Source organism: Pavona decussata, unplaced genomic scaffold (genome assembly GCF_977016875.1).
Source record: "Pavona decussata unplaced genomic scaffold, jaPavDecu1.1 SCAFFOLD_114, whole genome shotgun sequence".
Taxonomy (NCBI): Eukaryota; Metazoa; Cnidaria; class Anthozoa; order Scleractinia; family Agariciidae; genus Pavona; species Pavona decussata.
Window position 1 is genome coordinate 485,281 of NW_028145528.1, and position 23,665 is coordinate 508,945.

The 23,665-nt window shown below is 34.0% G+C and overlaps 1 protein-coding gene across 1 annotated transcript in view; it reads right to left on the reverse strand.

The window, feature by feature from the left end:
• Positions 1-311: 311 nt before the first annotated feature.
• LOC146470006 (meiosis-specific nuclear structural protein 1-like) overlaps positions 312-23,665 on the reverse strand; it is a 31,999-nt gene continuing 8,645 nt past the window's right edge. The window contains exons 10-14 of the mRNA XM_085122104.1: positions 23,279-23,336; positions 22,799-22,921; positions 2,008-2,142; positions 1,784-1,909; positions 312-680 (exon numbers count right to left, since the gene is read on the reverse strand). Of these exons, the coding sequence (XP_084978230.1) occupies positions 570-680; positions 1,784-1,909; positions 2,008-2,142; positions 22,799-22,921; positions 23,279-23,336 (553 nt within the window). The 3' untranslated portion in view covers positions 312-569. The remainder of the gene's footprint in view (positions 681-1,783; positions 1,910-2,007; positions 2,143-22,798; positions 22,922-23,278; positions 23,337-23,665) is intronic.

Below are 23,665 nucleotides of genomic sequence, written 5' to 3' on the forward strand. Positions count from 1 at the left end.
GCGTAGCGGAGTATTTTTGACAAACTTCGGGGTTTTTGATATTGTGATGGAACATTGTGACGGGTGTTTGATATAACTTCTCAAACAAACTGATTTTGAAGGGGAAATTAAGGATGCAAAAACGAGGAGTTTTTCGTCAGATTTCCAAACACGTCACGGTGCATGATTTTCTTTTGTCTTTGGCTTTTGAATTATTAATGAGTTTGAGAAGCGAAAATCAAGTGCCTCAAATGGGAAGTCAAAAAGGCAGGCTTCCACTTTGCTATGCCGGGGCCTTTCTTAAGTATATAAACAGAACACAATCTACTATCTGCAAATATCTAACCTTTATTACACAGGTAGTTTACCACTGCTATTTACAAGTTAACAAACTGCCTCAGAATTACTGTATCTCCAAAGCACACTATGTACTTCCCCAACAATCACAACCCAAAGGCCAACTTTTTAAGCTAAGGAGAACAATTACAATGGTGACTGTCATGAGAATCTCAAGGAGAACGCATTTTAGAGGCTTAATTACACATTGAACTCTAAATTGATAAATGTAATTCGAAGAAAGCCATCTATATTTAATAGCTTTCGCTGTCATCGTCATCAAAATAGCCAACCCTTTTTGTTGTGTAAGCTTCTTTGAACCTTTGATCAAATAACTCCAGATCTCTCTCGTCACGTAACACTCCCTGTTGATATAACAAAGTAACGATTACAAATTATACAATGAACAGTGTAAAACTCGCGTTTTGATTGGTGTAGCGGAGTTTGCGATTGGAGGACAGATGAATGGATGACGTCATTGAGCGGTGTGACCGGCGCACGTGACCAGAGTCAAGAATCCAGCCAGAATGACTGATCAACAAAGTTTTGTAAACTGGTTTTTTGAGAAGTGGACAAACATAAGCAAATTTTCTCAGGAAAGTGAAACTGCCCGATAAAAAATCTGATTACGACCCTCAACCAGGTTCAAAAAGCTGTTTGTTGTGATGTGAAAAGGAAAGAAATATTTGCCCAAATATGTCTCCAATAGAAATCCGGTGATGACCACATGCTGTTTTATTTTGGGGTCAGAAATTCCTTCTGGAATAAACATTAGTTTTGAAAACATTGTTACACTGTAAATTCTTTCGGAACATACTCTAATTTAGAGAATGACAATTGCATGTGTGCAGTAGCCTAGAAATTTGATTGAAACTTTTTGACACGGCTCAGTCAACGTGATGCCCACTCATAATATGTATTATTTTGCCGTGGGACTGTACTTTGATAACGCACAGAGGACGTCAAAATATGGCAAGATCACCAGTCACGTTACTTGCCCGCGGCTAGTAGCGTACTTCTTTGTTATCAACACGTTTGGACGTCATCTGTATGTTATCCGAGTACAGACGCACGGCCGAATGGAATCTATTTGTTAACAAACAGCGAAATTTCGCGTTAAACCTCGATTTGTTTTGGCAATAATTTTTGTTGAGTTGAAACTCTTGTCCATAACATGTATACAACGTGCTTAAGGGCGGTCAATTTGATTCCAGAGAACCAAGATTCTACCGCTTTTGCAGCGACATGGTGCCATTACGAACCATTCGCTCAGATGCCACCATTAGTATTATGCGTACCCCCTTTAAGGTCGCAAAGTTCCTCTGTCAAGCAAGATACAAATTCAGATGCAAACTAGCCCCCAAATATGTATACAGCCGCCTCTCACCACGCCACTTACGGCCACAGAAGACGAGAGGCGGCTATATTCGTAACGAGCACGTGAGTGCCCGTGCTCTAGAACGCCCACCTTGGGTAAGAAGCCGAGTAGTTTGGAAGCGTGTTCTTTAAGTAGTCTCTGTCTTTCTTGTTCAATAATCTGCCTCTTGTATTCTTCCATTCTTTCTTGTTCACGACGGGCTTCAAGTTCTGCATCCTGTAAATGAAAGATGGAATACATTATTAAAATAAAAAAGAAGAACAAAACAAAATGAAAGTACTGACCACAGACTTAAGATGTGACTTTGTTCTTACCCTTTCTCTCTGGAATTGAATTCTTCTATCTTCAATCAGTTTTTCGACAGCTTTCTTGTGCTCCAGTTGTTTCATGCGTCTCTTCTGCGCGTTCATTTGCTCAATTCGGTCATCTTCGGCAAACTTTTCAAGCATCTGAAAAAAGAACCACGACTCGAGTAAACAAATGGTCACAAAATCCTCTTTGGAACGTACAAGGCACCTTGGAGAAGCATAACGGCGAACTAATGAGCAAGCTCAAAGTGAGATACACATTAAATAAAAATAAGGAGAAAAAAACCTTATCAGAACAGATCTTCGCAAGTAAGTGCTAGAGACGCCCATCTGAAAACATTTGTAAGGTATGGGGTTGCGAAAAAGATGTGATGCTGCACGGGTACAAACTGAGTGACTGTACAGTGGATGTGAAGGTAGTAGTTAGATATATGAGGGTATCAACCCACGTTTCAAAAAATGATAAAAAATCCCATACAAATCCTTATAAATCCAATATTTTTTCTAAACCCCATAAACCACACATTATCTCACCCCAATAACTACATAAAATACTATTTCAGCCTTTGAATTCAACACCTAACTCCTGCAACGGAGACGTCAAAAACCTAAAAACCTAAAAACCTAAATTTAGCTTTTGACCTAAAAACCTAAATTTTTCTCCGTTCTGTTTTTAGTCACTTTATAACATCTGAAATAAACTTTTCGAGTAAACTTTACTTCAAATGTTTGTAATTTATTCACGCAACTTCACTGAAAAATTTCACAAATGACTATGTGTTTCACTGAAAAATTTCACAATTGTGAAGCAAAATTGTGACGATTGTGATTGGTTGAGAGAATCATACGACTGTCATATGACTTGTAAACAATAGAAATCTGATGACTCATTTCATAGGGAAAGTCCCTTATGTATGACATCATCAAGTTCACGATGACACAACCCAAAGCGGACTGGACACTAGTTTGTTAATACACGTGTCGGCCATTTTGCGAAGAGCTTGTGTTTTCATGTTTATGGCTCCTGTTTTGGGATTTTTGAACATTTATTTCTCCACTTTCATCGTTCTGATGTTTGTAGACGCTTTTTGAGGTAAGAATATCATTTATCTTGCACACAACAATAGATTTTTTTATTGAATCGACTCGCTATCGAATACTCGTGAAACCGTGACTGTGTGATAGAATGAGCTATTTATTTTTGCACAGCAACTAAATCCTCAGCAACCTAAATTTTCCTTGCTTTTTCAAAACTGGTTTAAACCGGTTATTCAATTTTATGTAACCTTATTTATATTTGAAAAATGAGTAACAACCAATTTGATCATAATGATAAAACATATTTTATTCATCCAACATTTGAAAATTACGGAGCCTCAGTTGATGGTTATATAATCAATCGAAAAAGATTAGAACCTAGAAAAGGATATTTGTCTGAGAATGGTTATTATATAATTTCTCCGGGACGTAACAATACATGTCCAGCTCACAGATTCGTTTATGAAGCTGTAAATCAATCAATAATTCCTCCTGGATTGCAAATAAATCACATTAATTCCAATCGACAAGACAATTCAAGCAAAAATCTTGAGTTGGTGACAGCTTCCGAAAATATCAAAAAGATGCATCAATCAAGAAAAGCTTTTTTTAACAGCTCTTACTCTGAAGATGAATTACAAACAATCAATAGATTAATGGAATTTCCACCAATGGAAGACAATGATTGCGAATTTACCCGCACAGAAAATAAAATAATTAATAAGATGTATTACCGTATGTGTCATGACATGGATGACAAAGATTTTCCACTCTACAAGGATTAATCATCAATGAATTCAAGGGTTGTTTGACTATATTTTGAATTCAACAATGGTTGATGTCTTTTTGGAGGGTAATTTGGACATGAATTTGAAAACCAAAAGGGCTTAAAGACAAAACGAGTCCCATAGGGTAACCGAAATGAGTGGAACAAAAAAATCAGACAACGCAAACATGAATTTTTCAGCTGGTGAAAATTCATCAACACAAATTCCAGCAATAAATACTGTTTTTCATGAAGGAAAAACATATTTTATTCATCCAATTTACACAAACTATTGTGCCTCAGAAGATGGATACATCATTAATCGCAAGAGATTGATCCCAAGAAAAGGAAGATTGAGAAATGATGGGTATTTTGATACAACTGTTTATTTCAATGATGGAAAACAAAAAACAATGCAAGCTCATAGATTTATTTGGGAATCAATTAATCAACAAATAATTTCAGATGAATATGAAATACATCACATCAATTGTGACAAACAAGATAACTCAATCGTTAATCTTCAGCTTGTTACCCGGCAACAAAACATGATTTATGCTGGTAAAGAAAGTCGTGGGAAAACAAAATCCAAACCACAAAATGTTACAATTAAATGTGAAAAAATTTATTATCATCCAATTTATACCAACTTTGGGGCCAATAAACATGGACAAATATATAATAAAAAAACCAACAGATGTTCAATTGGTAATTTGAATCCAAATGGTTACATGTATACAATATTGAGTCAATTTGGATTACCAAATAAAAATTTTAGAGTTCATCGACTGGTATATGAATGTATTAAAGGTGATATTCCTGATAAAATGGAAATCAATCATATAGATTCAAATAAACAAAATAATTGCATTAATAACCTTGAATTAATGACTCGTTCAGAAAATTTAAAACATGCTTTTGCAGCCAAGAAATATAAAACAAAGATTGAAATTACAACTGATAAGCCCATTGAATCAATCAAATTGGATATTAAAATGAAAGAATCAGATGATGATTTTACTGAAAATGAGAAACAATTAATTGATAAAAAATACAATGCAATGATGAATAAAATCAATAAGGGAGATTATCCATATCGAAGGCAATTGCGAGAACATTTACCAAACATGGAATTTTGGTAAATAATTAATAAAATATTGTGACAGTAATTTGACCTTAGATTTCATGAATAAAAATGGAATTTGAGGCCATGTTGCCACAAAAAATAAACAAGAAAACGTACCCGTCAGATGTACAACCGATATCTGGCATGAATGTTGTTGACAGTCGACATTCATTAGCAAATCTGTCAAATGCACCCAATAAAAATAATATGTTGTATTATTATAATATGAATAAATCTAATCTATCCAAATTAACGAAAAATCAATTAATTGAATTGTTAATCGCTAAACAAAAACCGGTTCCAATGCCGAGAACCAAGAAAGTGAAACCAATACCCTATCCACGAAAATCTGTCAAACAAATGGTAAAAGATTACGAGAATACAATCATCAAGCCGCCAATGCAATTTAGAGATGGACCTCAACCTATGCCGAGAAACAACATAATTCCACCTCCGATTCAATTTGCTGATAAACCCAAAGCAGCACCAAGAATGAAGAAAATGGCTCCAGTTCCAACACAAAGAACTCAAATCACAGAAGTTGCAAGAGCATTCAAGGGATATAACAAATCTTATGAAGTTGGAATTAAAAATGAAACAGATCCTTTGATTCAAATGAGTTCAACCAGATTAGCGATAGCTCATTTTATGAAACAATTATTAACTCAAATGAAAGGAATTAAATTTATTGAAACTTTGACAATTTATTTTGAACAACAAAAAGGAAACCAAACTGTCTCCAGAATTGGATATTTTAATAGTAAACCAAAAACAATAACTAATGCCAATGATTTTCAAGAATCTTTGGATGTTAATGTTGAACAAATTATGAATGATATTCACAAATGGATTAGTGAAGGTTCAGCTTGGATAATTAAATCAATCAATGGACATTACATTAATATTATCAAATATGAGCCTCTTACTGGAAGTTCTTACATTAAACTTCCAACTGAACTACAACATAACAAAAGTGGATTGATTAATCTAAAGAATAAAGACAATGAATGCTTTCGTTGGTGTCACGTTAGACATTTGAATCCACGAGAAAATAATCCACAACGAATCAAAAAAACTGACAAAGCATTTGTCAAAAAATTGGATTATCAAGGAATTGAATTCCCTGTTTCAGTCAAACATTATAACAAAGTTGAAACACAAAACAATATCAACATCAACGTATTCGGTTATGAAAACAAACAAACTTACCCAATTTATGTATCCAAAGAAAAGTTTGAGAATGTGATGAATCTATTGCTAATCTCAGAAGATGAAAACAAACATTACTGTCTTATCAAAGATTTTAATAGATTTATGTATCGAAAAACAAGAAATAAAAATAAAAAACATTTTTGTATGCATTGCCTTCAATGTTTCTCCAAGGAAGAAATATTGTTGAAACACAAGGAAGTATGTATTGAAATCAATGGTGTACAATCAATCAAAATGCCCGAAGTTGGTTCCAAAATAGAATTCAAAAATTTTAATAAACAAATGCAAGCGCCATTCGTGATTTATGCTGATTTTGAAGCAATCACTGAACCAATTCATGGTTGTAATCAATCTAACCAACAATCTTTTACTGAAGCTTATCAAAAACACACTGATTGCGGTTATGGTTACAAAGTTGTTTGCTGCTATGATGACAAATATTCAAAACCAATAAAATATTATCGTGGAGAAAAAGCTGTTTACAAATTTATGCAAGCAATGCTTGATGAAGTCAAATACTGCAGACAAACTATTAAATACAAATTCAATAAACCATTAGTTATGTCTCCAGAAGATGAAGACAAATTCCAAAAAGCAACATCTTGTCATATTTGTTGCAAACCATTTACCAAAAAAGATAGACGTGTTAGAGACCATTGCCATATTACTGGAAAATTCCGTGGCTCAGCCCATAATCAATGTAACAGGGATTTTACAATAACTAACAAAATCCCTGTAATATTTCATAATTTGAAAGGATATGATAGTCATTTTATAATGCAAGAAATTGGTAAAATTATTGAGACCAATACTTATGTGGATAAAAAAGGTGAAACCAGACAACACAAAATTAATGTAATCCCAAATAACATGGAACAATACATGGCCTTCATGTTGGGTTATAATTTAGTATTTATCGACAGTCTTCAGTTTATGAATCAATCATTGGCAAATCTTGTAAAGAATCTACCAGAAGATGCCTTCAAATATACCAGTGAAGTTTTCAAAGGTCGTAAATTACAATTAATGAAACAAAAAGGAGTTTATCCGTACGATTATATGAGTAATTTTGATAAATTCAATGATACTCAATTACCAACCAAAGATGAATTTTACAGTCAAATGAATAATACAAATATTACTGATGAAGAATACAGTCATGCACAAAATGTTTGGAATACATTTCAATTGAAAACCATGGGCGAATACCATGATTTATATCTCAAATCTGATGTATTATTGCTGGCTGATGTTTTTGAAAATTTCCGTAAAACATGTTTGGAATATTATAGATTGGATCCATGTCATTATTTTACATCTCCGGGATTATCTTGGGATGCAATGTTGAAAATGACTGAAGTCAAACTTGAATTAATCACGGATATTGATATGTATCAATTTGTTGAAAAGGGCATGCGTGGAGGAATCAGTTACATAGCCAATAGATACGGCAAAGCTAACAACAAATACATGCAAAATTGGAATCCAAATGAACCCAGTAAACATATCATGTATTTGGATGCAAACAATCTCTATGGTTGGGCTATGTCACAACATCTTCCAACTGGGAATTTCAAATGGTTGAATAAACAGCAAATAAAAAACATTAATTGGAAAACGATTCCCAAAGATAATAAGACTGGATATTTATTGGAAGTTGATTTGGAATATCCTCATGAATTACATGACCTGCATAATGATTATCCATGTGGCGCTGAACAAATCAAAGTGGCACCAAATATGCTGTCAGATTATTGCCAAAGAATTGCAGAAAAATTTGGAATAACAAGTGGACAAGTCAAAAAACTGATTCCAACATTGGCAAACAAATCAAAATATGTATTACATTATCGTAATCTGCAACTGTATCGTGAATTGGGTTTGAAATTGACTAAAATATACCGTGTATTATCCTTTAATCAAAGTCCTTGGTTGAAGACATACATTGATTTCAATACACATCAAAGAACTAATGCAAAAAATGCTTTTGAGAAAGATTTCTTCAAACTGATGAACAATAGTGTCTTCGGTAAAACAATGGAGAATATCAGAAAACGGGAAGACATTAAACTGGTGACTAATGAGAAACAATTATTGAAAATGACTTCCAAACCAACATTCATCAATAGCAAAATCTTTAATGAAAACTTGGTTGCAGTCCATAAAATAAAGGAATCGTTGACACTCAATCGACCAGCATACGTTGGTATGTGTATCCTTGATTTGAGCAAAACATTGATGTACGATTTCCATTACAATTTCGTTAAAAACAAATATGGTAACAAAGCTAAGTTACTGTTTATGGATACAGACAGTTTGACATATGAAATTGAAGCCGAAGATGTGTATCAAGATTTTTGGAATAAAAAAGAAATGTTTGATAACTCGGATTATCCATCAAATCATCAATTTTATGACTCCACAAACAAGAAAGTTATTGGAAAATTCAAAGATGAAGCCGCTGGTGTACCCATTACTGAATTTGTGGGATTGAGATCCAAAATGTATTCATATATCAAAGAAAACAACAATGGTGGAAAAACAGCCAAAGGTATCAAAAAGAATGTGATCAAAAATGATATTCAACATTCTGATTACAAAGATGTGTTGTTTAATGAGAAACAATTATTTCACCAAATGAAAACAATCAGAAGTAACCATCATGAACTTGGTAGTTACACCATCAACAAGACATCGTTGTCATGTTTTGATGATAAACGATATTTGTATCCTGATGGAATACACTCATTGGCCTATGGTCATTATGCTATCCAATGATAGTATCAACTTGTGATCAAAACATTGCAACAAAAACTTGTGACAAAACTTGGTTTTTATTTGTTTTTTGATAAATATTTGATTTGAACACTTTGACTCATCTTTTGTGATGAGATATTTAATTTTAATGTTTTTGGAGAAAATTTGGTTTCAATATCTTTACAATTATTTGGTTTGTTTTTTGTCAAATATTTGATTTCGAGACTTTGTATCATCTTTTGTGGTTTCAATATTTTTGAAAACATTTTTGTGTAATTATATTATATACTATATTTATACAAAAATGAAATCCATTTTGAAAAAACCAAAAGATGTTTCCAAGCAGGTGGAATCATCTCTGTGCCAATTCCTGCATTGCAAAGATGAATGTGAATTTTGTGGATATCATGATGAATCCAAAGTTGAAAAACAACAATCAATGCCTGAATGTTGTGGATCACAAAATTTGAGAAACATGGAATGTCAATTAACGTGTGTTGCTTGTGGACAGGTTGTTGGTGAAGAATACAAAACAGAATATATCAATTTTCATGCCAATTTGTTCAAAATATACAAGAAAACAGTGTATAATAGAAAATACCATTTGTCGCATACATTAGATAAAATTATTTTGAAAAATAAAATTGAAATCAGTTGTTCAACCAATTTCAAAATTCATAAAATATTCGTTGAAATAAACAAAATACTGCCACAAATCAATGGTAAAAGAAAGAGAATAATCAGTTTGAAATATCTTTTGCATAGAATATTGCAATTAATGAAAATTGATTCTTCCCAAATTGAGTTGTCAAAATCCAAAAAAACAATGAAATTATACAATGTTTATTGGGATAAAATTATGGACATTATTGGCCCCCAAATCATGCACATTATTAATCAAACATAAGTGAATATCTGATATTTTTTATCATATTTGTCACCCCATTTATCGACAATCGGCGAATTATCCAAAATGAAATCATCATTTTGAGTAAGCTTGTTTGTCAAATCATCTCTATCAAAATGTCCACTTCTCATTATTTCTTTTATTTCATTTAATAAATGTCCGTAAGTTTGAAAAGCATATTGGCATTGATAAAGTTTGATTTCAACTTTTTTATGCTTCATATAAGCTTGAATTATGACAGACACCGATGATATTGCCAATAATGAAGCTCCACTGGTTGCAACCGATGATGCAATACCACCAGTTGCAAACACAATGGATGAAATATTACCAGCGAATTCCCATTTTTTGAATCTTTTGTATGCACTTTTGTACATCCACATCTTTTTGTGATATGACATGTAATAAGCTTTCAATTCATCAATTTCTTCTGTTGATAATCGATTTGAAATATGATTGAAATCGATTATTAATTTCTTCTTTTGCATATATTATATGGTTATCTTATTTTTGATGCAATAATAGAGACCAGTTATTTGACCCAAAAACATGCATTTTTTCATCCAAGGATATGTTTTTTTCTCATTAATGGTGTACATGTATCCTTTGTCACGATGATATCTGTTGTAAAATTGGCCATAAGCATCATGTAATATTCCATGTGATCTGATATATGGTTGCCAACCAAATAATCGATGGAGAATAGCTGTTAACCATCCATCTCCAGGTCCAATTAATCCGATTCCATCATGAATTAACTCTTTGTAAACTTCATCAGGTAAACCTGTGTTGTAATGTTTTTCATACAAATATGTGAATATTACGATACTTTTTATCATGCATTCCTGTCTGGGCAATATTGGAAGACTCAATTTACGGTGAAAATCTATCATCGATGTTCGAATGTGTTCTTGCAATTCTGACAATTCTTTCATTATACAATTTGATTACAATATTTTTATAAAATAAAGTAACGGAGTCCACGACCTAGTGGTTATTGTCAGGTAATTGTATCCTAATATATTCGACAAAATACTTCATTGTCCAATCAGATGGATGATTGTTGAAGTAGCAATAATAGTTTTCAAATGACACATCAAAGAAGAATTCCAATTGATCAAATGATGATGACACCAAACCGGATTTAGAATGATGATATCTGTCATTTCTCCTGATATATGTGTTTGTCACAATAATCTCTTGCAATGTATTGATTCCTTTAATGTCATCTTTACTCAATAATTTTATCCATTTGTAATTTGTTTTTGGTATTGTACCACTTTTTCTTCCTATTCTCATTGCAACTTGATTGTTGAGAAACGTTACAGCTTCCTGAGCTTGTTGAGCTTTAAACTGAGCCAGAGCTTGTTGTATTTTTGTTTCAACATATGGTTTGATGATGTCCTCATTGTTGTTAATTAATTGTTGGAGTGAAATTGCATGATTTGAATTAACTCCATCTTTGATAACTAAATGTCTGTTTTCTGTATCCAAATGACCATCATCATTCAGATGTATTGGTTCTCTATATTTAAATCCATCTGGTAAGTTGTCATAAGTTACTGTGTATTCTATTTTATCTCCATTTTCATCAAGAATATGGTTTCCATTTTCATCTTCAACGTATGGCATTATATTAATAGTGTTGATAAATAAATTTCAAAAGTTCCTGTGACTTCTCTGTTTATAATTGGAGAAGTAAACCCTGGTCTTCTTTTAAAAATCCCCATTTGAATTATCATGGGTTTGATTGTTGTATTTGTAGTTACAAAATTTCTCCCAATTTTCATATTAAATTGTATTAAATGGGAAAATAAAGTTTTACTGTTAGCAATGGCGACAAAAGAAACTTGGTATTGATTTTTTGTATTAATTACAATATTTTTTATTTTAACCGGCCCTAATGTTCCAAAATTGAAACCATGTACATTTTCAAAAACTCCATTTTTTATGTTGCCGTTAACAACACTTGAAGTTTCAATATTTGACAACCAACTTTTATTGACAGCATGATATCTTTCAAAATAATCAGAGTATAATACTTTCAATTCAAAAGTTCCATTAACAGCAGTTCCTGCTCCTATGCTATCCATGATTGACATAGAATCAATACTGACAAATTTTGTTGATTTAGGCAAAGCGAATGTATTGCTTCCACTTATTATGTTTCCAATTCTGTGGTATGTGTCAGTGTTGGTTGTTTCACCTTGTTTTTTCCCATTTATCAAAATTTGTGCATTTGCAACTTGTTGATTGCTTTGGAAAACAATGGAGTATAGATTGAAAAAGTTATTTCCATCAGCAGCGATTTGAAAATTATTTGTTGGATTTGTTCTTTGGAAAACACCACTGGCAATAGTTCCAGTGTATTTCGTTTTGAATAAGTTGGTAAAATAACCCAAATTCATTGCTTCAGAATCAAATATCGGATTTAATAAACCAGAAATAATCTTATTATTCATATCCATATTGACTTTCATCTCCATATCTCCATTTTTATATTCAAACATTACATTGTCCAAGCCGTCATACACTCCTGGATAAACGCTATCTGACCAATCTTTGACACCGTAAACAACCAGATGACATTGTACTGGAGTCGCTGTAGCTGTTCCATGCATCGTCAAATAGATGTAATTTGGAGTTTGTTTGCTGTTGTTATTGAATTGAACCAATAGCTTGCTATAAGCAGTGAAATCACGCTGTACAGCTTTGTGGATGTATGCTTCAGAAGCAGTACATGATAATTGAATATTAGGCATTTCTGGTGGGTAGAATTCAAACACAATTGTGTATGTTCCAATAGCAAGAGTATAAATATTGAAACCTATCCTTGATCTGTAATCATTACTTCCACTGTCTTTAATCAATGTGATATCATAAGCTTTTTTATTCTGATGCGGGGATTGATTGAAAGCAGCTATTCCATACACTATGATATTGTATTCTGAACTGCTTTCATCGGTATCTGTAAGATATTTGAATTCATTTGTTTTATGGCTGCTGACAAGATGACTTTGCTCCAATTTGTCATCAAAATATTTTTTGGTAGTAGCATCATTATCATCAGTTGGTTAAGCCATATCTTTGATTTGTTTATTATTCATATCAAGGTTTCCAGTCATTGCAACACTTCCATCTTTTTTCAAATATACACTCAAATCACTTCCAACAGATGGTATTTTAGCTATTTCTGTATCAACATATGCTTTAGTGGAAGCATCATTGGGATTGGAAGGATTTCCAAGAACGATTATTTTATGACCTCTCATATCTAATTCACCACCAAGAGCATTGGGTGTTAACCTGTTGAGAAAGTTATGATCAACGTAGTGTTTATTAACAGCATCGTTATCATCAGTTGGTTGAGCCATATCTTTGATTTTATGATTGTCCATATCAAGGTCACTATTGGAGACTTTTTGTAAATATTTAGTATCACAGAAACCTAAATTAACGACATCATATGTATTTTGTATATTGGCTCCAAGATTAGTTATTTGTTGATTACCCATATCCAGATTTCCAGTCATTTCAACAGTGCCATCTTTTTTCAAATATGTAGACAAATCAGGTGATGGTATTTTTTTAATCTCATCATCGACATATTTTTTATTCGCCGCTTGATCGTTATTATCAGGTTTTAAAACACTAATATCAAAAAATGTTTTCCGTCCAGTAATATGTTGTTCTGTTGATGTAACCATTATTTCACTTTTAGCTCGTCCACCATGGCCATCAAAGTTTTTCAAATCTGGTATATTAAGATGAATGTTTTCATAAGACTGATGCTCAGTCAATAATCGAACATCATTGGAGCTGCCAGCACCGTCTGGCGTGTCTTGTAGATAAATACTATTGGTATGAACACTTCCACTGTTGCTGTAAATTACTGCTTTATTAGCTCGCACATCACCAGGAGCATTATCCAACAATTGTATTTGGCTCTTTGTGACAACATCATTGGGATCAGCTCCTTGTTTAACATTAACAAGTTTTTTGTTTTGTATATCATAATTTCCATTTGGGGTTAATTTAAACCCTATTCCTTGAGGCCCAGCGGCTCCTTGAAGAGGAACCGTTGTGAAAGAAGACGATGAACTATGTTCGTTGAATATTCCCATTTATATCATTTGGTTATATTGTTCCATAAAAATTCCTGTTAATTCTCTTCATGGGCTTATCAACATATAGAAATGAAAATGGCTCTTTGGTTGCTTTAATGTATTTATCCTTTTCGACACCCAACTCACGGGATATCAGACCTCTTTCATTGCTGCTAGGAAAGTCATAGACACAGAAATGAGAGCAATTGAGTCGAATATCTTTTGGTGTTTTGTAGAACGATTGGCTCAGATAAATAACAGAGCAGTTCTTGTGTCTGCCACGAATAAAATAATCAATCAATGGTTTCTGGTTTTTTTCACAAATAAAGTCATCAAATATGACTATCTTCTGGGCATCATCATCCTTCAATTCCTCTACTGGAATTATATCATCATTGCTACAAACAAGGACATTATACCCGACACTATTTGATATATCAGTCAATGTTTGTAGCATATCCTTGTATTTTTGTTGCTCCAAATTTTTGGCATATAAATGTATTCTATCATAATACAAAAGTGGTTTCATCAGCATATGGTACAATAAATTTGTCTTTCCAGATCCTGAATTACCACATATTAACATCCGAAACGTGTCACTTGGCATGTAACCATACAATCTTTTGAAATTAGTGTTTTTATCATGTCTATCATAATTTGGGATTTCCATGTATATCAATACATTATATAAGTTAATAATATAATGGATCTACAAAGATTAAAACAATTATCTGAAGCCAAGATTAAGGCTGGAACAATAACCAAACAAGTTAGAGATACATTGAAGGAGTACAAGCATGATAAACAAGATTTACAACAAGGTTTATCAGAAACTTTCAAACCAATTATTAAAGCTCAAGAGGAAACAAAACAAACAATTGATGAAAAACAAGACAAACTGATTGAACAATTGGAGAAAAACCAAAAAGCGTTGACTTCAGGTTTGGAAGACATTGCTATGTTAACTTATCAACCAGAAACAAAACCACCAGAAGCAAAGCTACCAATTGGCTATAAACCATTAATGATGTCACCTGATGTTGAATCAAATTTGGATGCTGGTTTTGATATTGATGAAATCCAAAAATTGATGCAATACGATCTTGCACCTCCAAGTTCTGTTCTCCAAGCTTCTATGCAAGGAGATATTGACATCAAGGATTACGATGCTAATATTGGCAAAATGTTGAAAAAACTTGGAATAAAGAAGGGACCTTTATCCAAGGGCCAAGGAAAGACCAAGAATAAAGACAAAATTGATAAAATAGATGAAGATATAAAATTATTGCAAAAATACAGAGGGCGCATTAAAATAATCCCAGAAGGAATGAAAACCATCAAAAAAGGTTCTGGTTATACGCAACCAAAGAAGAAATCCAGCAAAAAATTCAAGAAATTGGGCTCTGGTGTTGTTTATTTCAATGATGCTAATGATTTGATTGACAGAATGGAATTGCTTGGTGGATCCATTTTGGCTGGCAATAATGGAGTCAAAGAGGAATTTTCACAAATAGCCCATAAATTGAATCAACTTGGCTTGATAAACAACAAACAACTCATTGATTTATTGCAACAATATATAATTCGCTAGGTCGCGTAATCAGTTACATAATTAATTATATAACTGAAGTATATATGCAAGAAAGGGCGATACATATTTCATCTGTTAACCGTCAAAAAATAGGTCGAAGTCGGCCTGAAGACTTTATTATCAAATTTGATCCACCATTGAAGCTTGACACAACAATGAGACATGAGCTAGCTGTTGATCGAGTGTCAATGACATACTCGTGGCATAATGTCAATGCAGGATACAACAATAATACAATAAAATACAGCCCAGATAATGGTACAAAATGGAAAACAATCACATTTGTTGATGGAATGTATTCATATGATGACCTTGATGATTATATCACTCAATCAATAATTCAAAATGGAGATAAACCATCTTCCAGCAAGGGCATCAATCTATATTTTGTGCTTTCATCATATAGAGTTGTCATTGAGCTGGACAACCAATGGAAGCTTGATATTAGAAACTCTAATTTTGGGGCGCTTATTGGATTTGAACCAAAGTTAATTAACCAAACTGAACATGGGACAAAATTGCCAAATATTACCAATGATATTGACGTTTTGGACATTAATTGTGATATAATAACTGATAGCCTCAGTGATGGACGATTCACAAATACACTGATAATGATACCCACTGACAATTTAACAAGGAGTTATCCATTTACTTTTGAGCCAAAAAGAGCATTATACAGCCCAGTTTCCAAGTCAATTATTTCAGAAATGGGGATAACAGTGACTGACGCTTTGGGTCGGCCAATTGACTTGAATGGCATTGACTGGTTCATGAGCTTGATTCTCAGGTCTAGTTTAATATAATATATCAATATATGGTACGACAAAGTGAATTTAAGCCACGTTTTGACCCAGAATTGGGTCGTTATGCGATGAAACATATCCATGGTGAAGGAATTATGGATGTTTTCAGATCAGTTGGATCAAAACTTTTCGGAAAAACAGCAAAAGAATTAGCTAAGAAAGGAGCCAAAACTGCAGCTGAAAAAGCAGTCACCAAAACTGGTGAGTTTGCCGGTAATAAAGCAGGTGATAAAATAATTCAATTATTGAGCAAAAAACAACCTACCAAAACAAAATCAGTGACAATGAGCCAACCAAAAATGGAGCAGCCACTGACTGATTTTCAAATAGCTGAGAGAGTTAATAGGATGATATCTGGTGGAAAACTCAAAAGAAGGAGGAAATGAAAATAATGTAACATATCTGTATAAATGAAATCATTCAGAAATCCAAAATACATTGAGAGATATGAAGATGTCTTCTTCCAATTGGAGACACCATTGAATACTGGTAATCCAGGAAATAACAGGTCACAAAAGAAAGATGGTTATCGTTTTGTTGTTGACAACACAGGAGAAGTGACCCCATTTGATTGGTATAATGCAAGAATATCAGTTGGTTTTAAAGTCCAAACAATGCAGAATGCAAATATAGCAGCTGAAGACCATAATGGTATTGTTAACGGTTCACACAGTCTTATACATGATTTCGATGTAAGATTGAATGGTAAAATGGTATATGATTGTAATGATGCAAATCATTGTGTAAATATCAAGAATCTATTGGAATATAGTCCAGGATATGCTCAATCGACAGCAACAAATGAGTTTTTCTATCTGGATACAAACCGACACGCTGAAGAACGATCGGCTGAAGATAACTACAATAAAGGATTTGCTGTAAGAAAAGCACTTTTGGGTTTATCAGTGGTTGTCAATACAGAAATACCATTGAATCGATACTCATTCTTTGAAGCATTGATGGATGAGTTATTACCATCAACAAGATTGGAATTAAATTTGCAGATTGAATCTGATACTATTCTAATATGGCAAGCTGGGGCTGATTGTCGTGTAATTATTACCAGAATGGAGTTGATTGTACCAAGAATCACTTTCAATTCAGAGGGGCAATCACTGTATATGAGTCAGTTTTTGAAGCCACATAAATGGGTTTATTTGCGAGAAAATATTGAGAGAAGTAATTCTTCAACACAAAGAAGTGGTCATTTTCAGATAACAAGTGGGATTTCAAAACCAAGGCATGTATTTGTTTTCATTATCAATGATGCAAATCTTGCTGCACAAACAGTAAATCCATTTTTGTACAATACATTTAGTGTATCAACAGATCCCAGAACATTGCTAAATTGTCATTTATCTGTGGCTAATGGCAATGAATATCCTGATGTACATTACACTCCAGAAGCTGATTTGACTCGAGTTTACAGAGATGTCCTCAAATATGTGCATGCAAATAATGAATACAGTCAGGGGACTTTATTGAATGTCAACAATTTCAAAACACTATTTCCATTCTTGTATTTCGATTTGACAAAACAAAAAATGGATATCAAAGATGGTACCACAAAGCTGACATTCCACTATGAATTATCTGGCACAACTGCAACCGCATATTCAGTTTATGCATTGACATTATACGAGCAAGACGCTGAGCTCATTCAAAAAGATGGCAAACTATTGTTTCGATAATTAATGTAACGTTAGTTATATAAAAGATATGACAACTTATCATTCACATGGAGTAACACTATCAATTGGGCAAAAAGATAGACTAGCAAAAGCATTAAAAAACAATTCAGCAATAACAATAAGATTATCAAATTCTGAATTAACTGGACCGGATCAGCTGATGTTAACCAAAACACAAATAAATAGGCTGAAAAAGGCAATGCAAAACAAAACTGGAGCAGATATTAAAATAAGCAAAACACAGATACGAAAAGCTGTACAACAAGGAGGCAGTCTTTGGTCATCATTATTCAAAATTGGCACAAAATTACTACCAATGGCAACGAAAGCAGTTGGACCATTAGCTACTGGAGCACTTTCTGGGCTTGCAAATGTCGGAGTCAATAAAATATTTGGTAGAGGACAAGCTGGTGGTTTCCTCATTCCTCAAAATAAAATTGATCAATTAATAAAATACAAAGATTGGCTCACTGAAGCACAAAAGAAGCAAATTGTCAATGCAATACATACTGGTGGACAGATTGTAATTAAACCAACTAAGACACAATCAGGAGGTTTTTTGGGGACATTATTGGCTTCAATTGGCATTCCAATGGTTTTGAATGCATTAATGGGCAAAGGGTTACAGGTGGATAGAAGTAGATCCAGAAGATCGGTCCCAGTTTTTGTTCCAAACACAACCAAAAAAGATGGTGGTTTGGTCCTACCACTTAATTATAGACCCCCTCCATTTTTCGGTACATGGGATCAGTATGGTAAAGGGAAAAAAAAAACCAAAAAAGGAAAAGGTCTGTTGTTAGGCAAAAACAGTCCATTCAAGGGGATTCCATTAATCGGAGACATTCTGTGAAATTCATAAATAAACCACTCAGTAACTTTGAACTCATTGACTGGGTCAAAAAACTCAAAATAAAACACTTCAGAGGCATTTACAGCAGAGATAATCTACCACAAAAGATGAAAAAAGATGAAGTTGGTATCATTAACCTGGATTCACAGATTGGACCAGGTACACATTGGGTTGCGTATCGAAACGGAGACAAATATGTAGAATATTTTGATAGTTTTGGGTTAATTATGCCAAAAGAAATTATGCAATTCATGTCAACAAGTGGCAAACGATTAATGTATTCAGGTGATGAAATCCAGGAAAGAGATTCAGTATTGTGTGGCTATTGGTGTTTGTATTATTTATTTGAGAGACAAAAGGGTACAAGTATATTGAAAACAATCCACAATGCACATTTTGACATGAACAATCAAAGTGTCAATCATAATTTTATAATCCAATATTTTAAAAAATTATCTAATTAGTTTGTATAATGGTTGATATAAGATATTGTGAAGAGTGTGATGAGTACACAGAATTTTCAGGAAAATTATGTTTATGGTGTACATTGGTAACAGATTCTGAGCCTGACTCTGATGATAATTAATCTAATATAGTGATATAAAATGGTCAAATCATATTGTGTTAAACAAAAGAAAGAAACTGAATGTGTTCAGCCTTCAGGTTACAAGGAAGCCAAAAATGGTCGGCTCATGTTCTTCTGTACATGTGCTGAATGTGGGATAACTAAAACCAAATTTGTTAAAAAACAGGGAAACTAAATAGCCCCTCTGAAGGGGGGGGCATAATGGATACTTTAGCATCAACTGGTGCTGATATGTTAATTCAACATGCATTACCATGGATGGGAAAGAAAGCAGTTGAAATGGGTCGATATTATGGGTCTGAAGCACTTAGAAACCCTAAATTGCAGAAGAAAGCTATTGATTATGCTATCTCTAAAGCAACACCTTTTGTTCAAAAGACTGGATCAGAGATGTTTGATAAATTATCAACCAAAGTAAGGCCAAAAAGAAGGTACAAAACTGACCGAAAAGAACTTGATGGTGGTAATTTGAATACAATTTTGGAACAACTCGGTACACCAGGTAAGGTTGCGTCGAAGTCAATGGATGTTGTTGGAACATTAATTCCATCAACAAAGGAAGTCTTTGATAGATACAAATCTGGAGACATTGCCAAAAGTGCATTTAGCACAGATACTGGCATATTGTCGAGTCAATTTTGGTCTGGCAAGGCTGGGAAAAATACATTAGAAAAATACAAAAATTATCCATGTGAAAGCATGGTAAAAATTGGGAGCAAATTTCACAACACACCGAAATGCTCAAGCTATGATTCAATTGGTTGGCACCCACCAAATTGGGGTGAATATGAAAAGGGAATCAAAGGACGACCCAAAAGTGGTGGATCAATTGATATACACAAAATGATAGGTAAATTACCGCGTCCAAAATCTGGATGGGTATTACCTGGACACAAATACACTGGTCCATACAATGATTTGGAAAATCAAGTCAAATATAACCCCAAAACTGGACAAATATTGGAAATATATGATAAACCAACAGGCAAAACAGATGCAATAGCCATGCAACATGATGTTGATTATTCAGTCTGCAAAGATGATAAAAAATGTAAATTAAAAGCTGACAAAAAGATGGTAAAGTCATTGGATGCTGTTCCATATTCCGAACGACAATGGGGACATTGGTTGGCAAGAAATGCAATAAATACAAAATCAAAATTGGGACTTGGGGTTCCAAAAAACGTCAAAAGCCGTCGGGTAAAGAGGAAAACTGGCAAGAAGAATTAGCTAATGAGCTGCATAAACCCATAAGACGTAACTTTACTCGGCGGCGTGTTATTGTAAATAATATTGATGAAATATGGGCTGCTGATCTTGTTGAAATGCAACAATTCAGTAAATGGAATAAAGGTAATAGGTATCTTCTCACGACTATAGATGTTTTCAGTAAATACGGCTGGATTGTCCCATTAAAAGATAAAAAAGGTGAGACCATAACGAAAGCATTTCAAAGCATATTCAAAGAGGGTCGAAAACCAAAGTATCTGTGGACTGATAAAGGCTCAGAGTTCTACAACAAACATTTCAAAGACTTGCTCAATAAACATAACATTACACTGTATTCGACTGAAAATGAAGAGAAGTCATCAGTTGTTGAGCGATGGAACCGAACGATTAAAAATAAAATGTGGAAACGATTCACTGCTCAAGGCAATACAATGTATCTGGATATTTTGCCTAAAATATTGAAGCAGTATAATAACACTAAACACAGTTCAATAAAAATGACACCGACAGAAGCATCTAAGAAAAAGAATGTAGGAACTGTTTACTTCAATCTATTTGGCAATTTGAAACCAGTATCAAACAAGCCAAAATTCCGAATTGGTGACAAGGTTCGAATATCAAAGTACAAAAGAAAAGTGTTCGATCGGGGTTATACACCCAATTTCACAGAAGAGGTTTTCTTTATCGATAAAATACAATACACTAATCCAATCACATACAAACTGAAAGATCTTAACAACGAACAGATAAAAGGTAGCTTTTATGAACCGGAATTATTGAAAGCTGAACAGGAGTTATTCAGAATCGATAAAGTTATTAGGAGAGATTACAAGAAGAAACAAGCTTTGGTAAAGTGGAAAGGATACAGTGATGAATTCAATTCTTGGATTCCAATCAAGGATTTAGTTGATGTGCAAAAATAAATACGGTGTAAGGTCATTTTATCATTACAGCAGTCACGGCCTCACGAATATTCGATAGCGATAAATCTATTGTTGGATGCAAAATAAATGATATTCCTTACCTCAAAAAGCGTCTACAAACATCAGAACAATGAAAGTGGAGAAATAAATGTCCAAATATCCGAGAAAAGGAACGAAAAACATCAAAAACACAACTCGTTTCAAAATGGCGACAAAATGGCCGACACGTGTGTTAACAAACTAGTGTCCAGTCCGCTTTGGGTTGTGTGCATGAAAGCGCATGCGTGTTAATCCAAATCAAGCAATATTACGCAATATACAGAAAAATAGCACCACAAGTGTAAAAATTTCAGAACTGAGTGTAATATATAGGTAATCGGGTCATTATTATATTAGTTCACAAACTCTGGTGAAGCTTTAGGGTGGTGTCAGCTGGCCCCTGACTGAAACCTGTTTAACGGCTTGTGCAGATGGTGAATTACTGAGTAGTGTGGGATGTCTTCCAGTAGACGGTACCTCCAGGGTGAGCCCGCTCAGGCCCTACTGGTTTACAGCGGGGTGCTCAGAGTTCGTCCCAGGACTCAACCTCGGTCCCAGAGGTAAACTGGGAAAGGGACAGCCGCCTTGTCAGCGGCGGGTAAAAGACCTGGCGGGGGCCAGGCAAGTAAACAGCCAACCGAGCACCCCACGTTCAGGGTTTTGTCCATTTTCGTGACAAGTCACACAACGTCACGCGTGACAGTAACGGCATCCAGTCACACAACAACCATAATGATTATTTTTTTATCCAAATTGGTGTTCAAAAATATTGTATTCATCATTCAAATCAGCGATTGATGAGTTGGTTGGATTTAATCGATGATTGTTTGTGAGTTTGGTGTCATTTATGAAAGTAAAAATTTAGGTTTTTAGGTCAAAAGCTAAATTTAGGTTTTTAGGTTTTTAGGTTTTTGACGTCTCCGTTGCAGGAGTTAGGTGTTGAATTCAAAGGCTGAAATAGTATTTTATGTAGTTATTGGGGTGAGATAATGTGTGGTTTATGGGGTTTAGAAAAAATATTGGATTTATAAGGATTTGTATGGGATTTTTTATCATTTTTTGAAACGTGGGTTGATACCCTCATATATCTAACTACTGAAGGTCTGTTGCGAGCTGTAACACTGCTCACCGTCAACATACAATTAAGGAGTGCATAAGTATCCTCTTACCTTTCTTCTGAACTCCTCTTCTTCTTCTCTCTCTGCTTGCCTCTTCTGCTCCTTAAACTCAAGCTGCTGTCGGCGCGTGCTCTGTAAGTCCAACCGCTGACGAATCTTGTTCTCAATTGCCAGCTGAACGAAAAAAAACCAAACATAAGTACATGTAAGATACCAAATATGTGTGTTGTTGTTGTTGTTTCTGTCATGCAGCTCGGCTTGGTGAAAAGAAACTCGGAAAACAGAAAAGTTTGACGTTTTATCCAGTGAGTAAGAAGTCACACTTAACAAATACGCTAAGTCTTGTTGGTTCAAACTGAAGGGAAAACGTGCATCGCTAATTAGAGCATCAAAATTTTACTAATCTTGCTTGCTCTGATTTTCCTTGATAAGAAAAATGTAGATCAGGATTTTCTAGGTTCATCGTGACACTTAATAACATTTAAATTACAGATAGATACAACTTCAAACGTGATTTGTTTGTTTGTTTACCTTTTCTTTCTGTCTCTCCATTTCCTCTTGTTCTTCCAAGTAAAGTTCAGTCCGAATTCTGAAACAGGCAATGAAAGAAATAATAAGTATTGTGATGCAGGAATACATGTAATTTTTCCTTCTCCAAACTCTGTAGGGAATTGCATTAAGTCAGCAGCGTGTGTGTCGCGTTAGTGATATCAACAAAACGACTGGGGAAAGTCACTGTGAATGCCTTGATTTTGCGTTTCTTGAATTGAAAAACTTAAAGAGTCTGCAAGAGGCTCTATCCAATACATGTATGTGGCCGTTAATTCGAACAATGAGGAACAAAGCCAAAAGCCAACACTGGGTAAAACCAAGGTGTATTATATTAAAAGCGCAAACTGCAAAGTGCCTTTGTGGACG